General features: G+C 67.9%; 2 protein-coding genes across 2 annotated transcripts in view; both read left to right on the top strand.

Moving 5' to 3' along the window:
- The window catches only part of H696_04081 (hypothetical protein), a gene marked incomplete at its 3' end in the record, with an annotated part of 2962 nt that extends 361 nt beyond the window's left edge, over window positions 1-2601 (top strand). The window contains exons 2-3 of the mRNA XM_009497962.1: window positions 45-1448; window positions 1738-2601. Coding sequence (XP_009496237.1) covers window positions 90-1448; window positions 1738-2601 — 2223 coding nt within the window. The 5' untranslated portion in view covers window positions 45-89. The remainder of the gene's footprint in view (window positions 1-44; window positions 1449-1737) is intronic.
- Window positions 2602-3899: 1298 nt separating this feature from the next.
- Window positions 3900-7868, top strand: part of H696_04082 (hypothetical protein) — a gene marked incomplete at both ends in the record, with an annotated part of 5652 nt that continues 1683 nt past the window's right edge. Inside the window, 12 exons of the mRNA XM_009497963.1 lie at window positions 3900-4087; window positions 4233-4379; window positions 4570-5070; window positions 5225-5381; window positions 5486-5769; window positions 6002-6142; window positions 6321-6505; window positions 6608-6681; window positions 6808-6972; window positions 7130-7223; window positions 7386-7480; window positions 7651-7739. Coding sequence (XP_009496238.1) covers window positions 3900-4087; window positions 4233-4379; window positions 4570-5070; window positions 5225-5381; window positions 5486-5769; window positions 6002-6142; window positions 6321-6505; window positions 6608-6681; window positions 6808-6972; window positions 7130-7223; window positions 7386-7480; window positions 7651-7739 — 2120 coding nt within the window. The remainder of the gene's footprint in view (window positions 4088-4232; window positions 4380-4569; window positions 5071-5224; window positions 5382-5485; window positions 5770-6001; window positions 6143-6320; window positions 6506-6607; window positions 6682-6807; window positions 6973-7129; window positions 7224-7385; window positions 7481-7650; window positions 7740-7868) is intronic.

The raw sequence follows: 7868 nt of genomic DNA on the forward strand, positions 1-7868 counted from the left end.
CCCCCCCTCCCCAGGGGCCAGCCTCGCCTGACGCGCCCTGTCAGCCCTTTTCTCCCCGCCCGCCTGCCCCGGCCCCTTCCGTGTGAGCCATGCAGGACGACTTCACCTCGCCGTCGGCCCCGTCGACAGCCCGCGCCTCGATGCTCCGCGCGCATGGGATCCACCACCACCACCACCACCACCATGGCCCGGCCTCCCCCTCGGGGGATGGCTACCTCAGCACGTCGGGTGGCCACCATTCCCTATCGCGCGGCGGTCCGGCCGACCCGCTGGCCAGCCTGCTGGACGAGGAAACCGACCTGACGCAGACGCCGCCGCCGATGCCGCCGTCGCCGCCGTCGACCCCGGCCTCCGGGCCTGGCCCGGGGCTGGGCATCGGTGGCCCCGGGGCCGGGCCGCGCATGGCCGGCTTCCGGGACATCCGGTCTCCCTCGGCGCAGCGGAATTTCCCCGGCGCGTCGGCCGCCGCCGGGCATGGGCCAGGCGCGCCGCCGCTCGGCTCGGCGCCCGGCGCCCGAGCCGAGCCCTACATCAATTCCCCGGATCATGCGGGCATGCTTTTCAGCGGGGCCGGGGCCGGGGTCGGCTCGCCGGCCTCGCCGGCTGCCGCCCGGCGGTCCTTCTACAGTGTGCCCTCCTCGACGCCGCAGGGGGACGACGGGTCGCAGGCCGCCACCGGCAGCCCGGGCTCCGGCCCCTCGGCCGGCGGCCACCCCGGGTCCCGGTCATACTCCTCCGGTGCCGGCGGGGCCACCCACCAGCAGCGCCGCCCGATTGGCTTTTCCAACCTGCGCTTCGGTAGCCGGGGCGCCGACGCGGAGGCTTCCTCTTCTTCTTCTTCGGCCTCCCTGGCTGGCACGGCCCCGGCCTTGGGGGCGTCCCGTCAGCCGCGCCCGGTCCCGGTGGCCGGCGGCGGCGGCGGCTCCTCCCGGCTGGCGGCGGCGGCCAGCGCCGACATCCCGCCGCAGGCCCCGGCCACGGCCTTTTTTAACCGCTTCAATCCCACACACCTGGACCCCTCGGCGGCCGGCCGGCGTGGCGGCGGCGTCGCCGCCGACATGGACGCCGACTCGATCCCCCGACGCGGCCCGGTTCTCTTCTCCTACGATGACGACGACGAGGACGACGACAGCAACACCGCCAAGGGTGGCGCCGGCGGGCGGGCCCATGGCGGCACCGGCTCCCGGTCCGGGCGCGGCCCCGATGCCAGTGCCTCTTCCGGGGCCATTCTTCCCTGGGGCCCTGGGCCACACTTCCTCCGGCGTTCCTTCTCCATCCTCACATCGCAGCTCCATGTCTTCTTCCACGCTTCGCGGGAGACCATCCTTTCGGCCGGGTACCTGCTGCACCCGCAGTCTCTCCTGTCAGCCACCCATGGCGTGACCAATGTCTTCACCCAGCTCCTTGGGACTTTTCTGGCGCCCTTCTCCAAGCCGCAGGTGACTGTCGTGCGTGCCGGTCCGCTTCTCGCGGCTTTCTTTTTCCCCTTTCAAATCATGCCTCTCGCCGTGTTCCCCTTCTCCTGTCTCTCTCCCTCCCTGCGCTGACCGTGTTGTTTCTCTTGCTCCCTTGTTTCTCTTGCCCCTTTCCCCGGTCTACCTCCGCGCCATGGCCGTGCTGTTTCTCTTTGCTCCTCCCCCTTTCCCCCTTGTTTTCTCTCCGTCCCCCGTCCTCCTCTCTCCCTCCCCTCCCTGGGGCGGCCCCCTACGTCGGATGGGCTCCCGGTTGGCGCCGCAGCAAAAGAAGAAGGAGCACCTCGACCGCCAGCGCTGGGCCAAGCGGTATAAGGCCATCAATCGCGACCTCTTCGAAGAGAGCAGCCAGCCCCCCCTGCTGCCGGAGAGCAATGCCCTCCCCCCGCCGATGGACTTCTTCTCCGGGCCGGGCCCCGGCTCCGGGTTTGGCAGTGCCAGTGGCAGCAGCGCCTCCGGCTCGCGGTCCGGCTCGCGGTCCGTCTCGCGATCCGGCTCACTGGAGCACCTGTCGGCCGAGGCGGCCGGGCACTTTTACGGCAGCCCCACCGCCGGCGGCGGCATGGGCGGCCCCACCGCCAGCACCATCGGAATCGACCAGTCCTTGGCCCATGCGGCCGCATATGATCCCTTCGGCGGGAGCGCCTTCTCGCATCACCCCATCGCGGGCTTGGAGCAGCCCAGCTCGCCGATGGGCGCCGGCGCCGGCGCCGGTCCCTCCACACCGGCGGCCGCCAATCGGCGCCGGTCCACCTTCGGGTCGCCCTTCCACCACCACCACCAGCACCACCACCACCACCATCACCACCATGGCAAGGAGGAGGACTTGCTCGGCAGCACCGGCGCCACGGCAACCCCGCGCGCCGGGCCGTCCGCCTCCTCCACCTCGCTGCCGCACTATTCGGCCTCTTCGCCGTCGCTGATGACCACTCCGGTGCAGCAGCACCACCGGCGCTCGATGAGCGGCAGCAGCGCCGGCAGCACCGAGGGCGGCCAGTTCGACCTGTCCCCCGCCCCCTCCTCCGAGGCGGTGGTCGCCTACGAGCAGGACCCGGCCATCGACCTGGAGCTGGACTTCCTCGTTATGCAGTTGACGGCCAACATCCGTCCCGCGTCGCCGGTTGCTTGAGCGAATCACCGCAAAGCATGCATATGCCCTTCCTTTTTTTTTTTCATACATGTGTCTGTGGGGTATCATCAGGCAGGAGGGACATGCTTCCCCCCCCCCTCCCCCCTCCCTCTTCCTTTGGTCGTCCTTTCTTTCTTTCCGGCGCACACATCCGGCCTGTCCTCTTTCTTCTCGGTGTGCGTGTGTGCATGCTGCCCGAAATACCGATATCCCGTATCCCTCCACTGGCCTATGTGTGTGTGTGTCTTTGCATCTTCCTCTCTCTCTCTCTCTCTCTCTTTTGTTTGCCTGCTTTTGCGCCATCTGCATTGTCCGTGTTCGCGCACGCCGGGCCCGAGGCTGTCTCAGGGGGGAGGCGCGGCCGGGCCGGGACAGGGGATTTCGGGGGCGCACACACCGGCAGTCACGCAAAGCCGATCAAGATCACATGCCCCATAATGGGGGCACCTGATGGCTCCCGGAAGATCGAACGGCAACCCGTGCCCATTCGCCCGATCTGTTCGCCCGTCCGCCCATTCGCCATCCTGGGTTCTCCCCTGGACACCTCCCCCGATCGGGGCGGATAGCTCTCGATCGGCCCCCTTCCGACCCCGGGCGAGAACGGACGGCCCCTGTTGGTCCCGCCCCGCCGGGGCCGGCCGGTCCGCCTGCCCTCGGCTCAGGAGTGGGGCCGGCTCGCCCGGGCAATTGTTTGTTTTCGTTGCGCCCGGCCCGGTGTTGACACTCCCGCGGACCACACGAGACGCCCCCGTCCTCTGCCCCCCTACCTGGAGCGTCCCGGTTGTCCCGTTCCCCGTCCCGAGGGTGTCCAGGCCGAAGGCTGGAGCCAAAAGGCCGGAGGTGATTGAGGGGCATGCTGTCCGGGCCGGGGCAGATCGCCCTCTCGACAATGCTGACCCGACCAGGGCGCATCCAAAAGCATGTTGCATCGCGTGTACGGGTCCCTGCCTTGCGTCCTTCGACCCAGACAGAGAGATAGAGATAGAGATAGAGAGAGGGATGTCCGCGCATATGTGTGCGTCTGTGTGTTCTTGCGCGGTGGGTCCCGGCCATTGCCAACATCCTCGGGGGGAGGAGGGGGACGGAGGAGGGGGGGGGGGGAGTCGGCGCATTTTTCGGCCAGCTCCTTTCGTCCGCACGCTCTCCATGTGGTCTCTATCATTCCCCTGTCCGGATCACAGTTTGCCTCTTGCCTCGCGTTCCCCCGGACTATCGCCGCATAACGTCCCCATTGTCCGCCGTTCTATCCTCCACCACACACACCTCCCGACAGCGTTCCGCTTTGGTGCCTCACCGCCATGGGCGAAAGTAGCTTGCGCCCCACTCGGGGCGCCCGGCCCCAGGGCCCCCTCCTCCTGCTGGCCCTCCTGAGCGCTCTGCTGCTGGTGGCCGGCATGCCAATGGCCGCTCGCGGCCAGGGCGGCATCTGTCACCACGACACCACCACCCGATCGGACTGCGGCTACCTTGGCATCACGGCGGAGGAGTGTCTCGGTCGCGGCTGCTGCTGGGGCGCCGTCAAGCCGGTGCGTTTCCCCCCGCGGCCTGGCCAAGCAATGGGGGACCCATTTGGCACTGCCCCCCTCGCCTGGCGGTGTGCCTGTCCTGACCCCCACCCCCCCGCCCCCCAGCTGCTACCGCCGCCCGCCCACCAATGCCCCCTGGTGCTTCCACGCCAACACGCGTGCCGCCGAGTGCGGCGAGTATGTCATCCAGCCGAACACCCTGGCCACCCGCAACAACGGCTTCTCCGTCGGCCTCACCTACAAGGGAAACAAGTGTGTATCAAGTGCCAGGTCGCCCTGTGCGCCGGGGGTCCTCGCGGCTGCTGACCGTGCCCTTCGTCCGCCCACCCACTCACTGCCCCTTCCCCCCCCCCCCCCCCCCCCCCCCCCCCCCCCCCCCCCCCCCCCCCCCCCCCCCCCCCCGTTTAATCGCCTCCCCTCTCCTTGGACCCCGCTGAGGTAGCTGCACACACTACGGCCCGAGCGCCGAGCAGCTGGCCGTGGAGGTTGTGTACCAGAACCCGGAGCGCGCGCGCATCCTCATTTCCGACCCTCGTACCAGGCGCTGGGCCGTGCCCCAGTCCATCGTCCCCCGGCAGCGCCTTCTACTGGGCGCCGAGGGCGACCTGGGCCCGGCGTCTGATGCCAAGGTCAACTCGAAGATCACCGTTCTCCTGGGGAGCACCACCCCGGGGCACAGCTTCAGCCTGGTGGCCGCGCGGACGGACACCCTGGCGGCCGAGGCCTCTGGCGGGTTCCTCCTGGACACTCGCCACGGCGGGGCCTCGGCCTCCGGCGGCTGGGATGCCGAGTGCCCGGGCCCGGTGCCGAAGTCCGGCGCCCTGGGCACGCAGTGTGTCCCCCTGGAGCCGCCGCGTAATGTGACCTCCGGTCCCTTCCCGCCGACGGTGTTCAAGAACCAGTTCATCCAATTTACCACCCGCGTGGGGCCGAAGTCCTCCATGTGCGAGCAGTTGGCGCGCTTGTGCTCGGCCTCCCTGTTTGTGCTTCCCTGTCTGTTCTTTTTTTTTTTTGCCAAACTGACCGGTCTCTCGGTCCTTTGCCACCCTCTCGGCCTCTGGCCTACCTTCGGCGGATTCATGCGTGCTCTTGCGCAGCTTTGGCCTCGGCGAGCGGGTGCGCCCGCTGAAGCTCGAGCGCAACCGCCAGTACACCATGTGGAATGCCGACGAGGCCATGCCGGTCAATGACAATGTCTACGGCAGCCACCCCTTCTACATGGAGCTCCAGCCGGATGGCACTGCCCATGGCCTGGTACGCAGTGACACCATCGCTTCGCTTCGCTTCGGGCCCCGGTGTGGGTCTTCCCCCGGGGCCGCGCCCATAGGGGGCCTCCTTTCTAAGACCCCGGCTACCAGCTCTTCCTGAGTTCCAACGGCATGGATGTCGAGCTGCGCGAGGAGTCCCTCTCCTTCAATGTGATTGGCGGACTGGTGGAGGTGTACCTCTTCGCCGGGCCGACGCCGATGGACGTCGTGCGCCAATACACCGACCTCATCGGCAAGCCCTACATGCTGCCCTACTGGGCCCAGGGCTGGCACCAGTGCCGGTACGGGTACAAGTCCCTGGCCGAGGTGCAGGAGGTCGTGCGCCAGTACCGCGAGCATCGCATCCCGCTGGAGACCATGTGGATTGATATCGAGTACGTTTCACATGGGGGCATGCATTTGGCAAGCGGTCCATTCTCCCTCTCTCTCTCTCTCTCTCTCTCTCTCCCTCCCCCCTCCTTCCCCTTCTCTTGTGCGCGAGCACACACCATGGGCAGCATCCTGACCCTGACCTCCTCCCACTGTCGCTGCTGATGGCGCCCCGTCCCCCGCCTGGCCCCGCCTCGCACCCGCGCCGATCCTGCCCGCCCTCCCCCCCCCCCCCAGCTACATGGACGCATGGAAGGATTGGACTTTCGACCCTGTGCTCTTCCCCCAGGAGGAGGTGGCCGCCTTCGCGGACACCTTGCACCAAAATAAGCAGCGCATGGTGCTCATCGTGGATCCCGGCATCAAGGTTGAGAAGGGGTGCGTTGTGGGCGGCCCACGTTCCGCCGGCTGCCCAGCTCCCTGTCCCCGGGACCCCTGTCATTGCCGATGTTGACGCGTTCATGGATGTGCATATGTCACCCGCCATTTCCCCCTCCCCACCCCGCCCTGCCTCGGCCGGCGCTTCCTCACCGCGGGGCTAATCACCCGCTGGCAGCTACAAGTACTATGACGACGGCCTGCGCGAGGGGGTGTTCATCTTGGACTCCTCGACCGGTCTGCCGGCAGTGGGCATGGTCTGGCCCGGGTTCACGGTCTTCCCGGACTTCGTGGACAACCCGGACACCGACCGCTATTGGAACCAGTCGATCGCGGACTTCCTGAACATGGTCCCGGTAGATGGTATGTGTGCCCCCCCCTCCCCCCCCCCCTCCCTCCCTCCCCCCGCTCGGCCGCTTGGCTCCGTCGCTGGGTTTGCGGCATCTGACACCTCTCCATGCGCAGGGCTCTGGGTGGATATGAATGAGATTGCCTCCTTCTGCACGGACGGCGCCAACTTGGACTCCTGCTCGCACCCGGTCTTCCCGGATGTGCCCTCCTTCAACCTCTACAACCCGGAGATGGATCAGTACATCAGTGCGGCGGAAAGCGCGCGTGCGGCCCTCCACGGCTTCGGCCCGCACCCGGTGTCAACCAATTACAAGCCGTATGCCGGGCTGGATGGCTTCGATGCGCGGAATCCCCCGTACCACATCAACAACCGCGGGTCCAACCTGCCGCTCAACTTCAAGACCACCGAGCCGGACGCCATTCTCCCCTTCACCTCGGCCCTGCAGTATGACGCGCATAACATCTATGGCGTGGCTGAGGTGCGTGCCTTTTGTGTCCCCTTTTCGCCGTGCCCCTCCCCCTGCCCTGCTTGCCGGCGGTGCCACCGCCCTGGACTGACGCGTTCGGCCCCGGCCTCGGCATGGCCATGCTCGGCGTCTCTCCCGGTCTTTCCCTCGCTTTCCCGCCGGCATGCAGACTATCTCCACGCGCAAGGCTCTGGAGCGCATCACCGGCAAGCGTGCCTTTGTCTTGAGCCGGTCGACCTTCCCGGGCACCGGTGCCCACGCCGGTACGCCAATGCCCCCTGCCAGGGACCATGTGTCCTCCTTTCCTGCGCGCGCACACGCAGAAGCATCCGCACCCGCGCTGACCTCCGCCTCGGGTGTCCCCTTGTCACGCCTGTCCATATGTGCGTGTGTGTGTGTGTGTGTCTGTGACTCGGTTTGCCAAGGCCACTGGACGGGTGACAACTTCTCCACTTGGGACCACCTGTACCTGTCGATCCCGGGCATGCTCCAGTTCCAGCTGTTTGGCATCCCCTATGTCGTACGTGCATTGGCGCCCACTGACGCCCTTCCCTCTGGCCCGGGGCCTGCGACACCCGGCCGGCGTCGCCTTCATCCCCCTGCTGACGTGCTGCCTTTTCTCTCTCTTTCTCTCTCTCTCTCTCCCTCTCTCTCCTCGGGGCGACCACCTCACCGCGAATGACTCACCAGGGGGCCGATATTTGCGGCTTCATCGGCAACACCAACGAGGAGCTGTGCGCTCGGTGGACTCAGCTCGGCGCGTTCTATCCCTTCGCCCGGTGCGTGCACGCCCTCCGAGGCTGGCCTCAAGGAAAAGCCCTCTTTCCTGACACGCGCACGCGTGCACCCGGACACCGCCCCCCCCCCCCCCCCCCCCCCCCCCCCCCCCCCCCCCCCCCCCCCCCCCC

This window comes from Fonticula alba (genome assembly GCF_000388065.1).
Source record: "Fonticula alba strain ATCC 38817 unplaced genomic scaffold supercont2.6, whole genome shotgun sequence".
NCBI classification, from domain to species: Eukaryota; order Rotosphaerida; family Fonticulaceae; genus Fonticula; species Fonticula alba.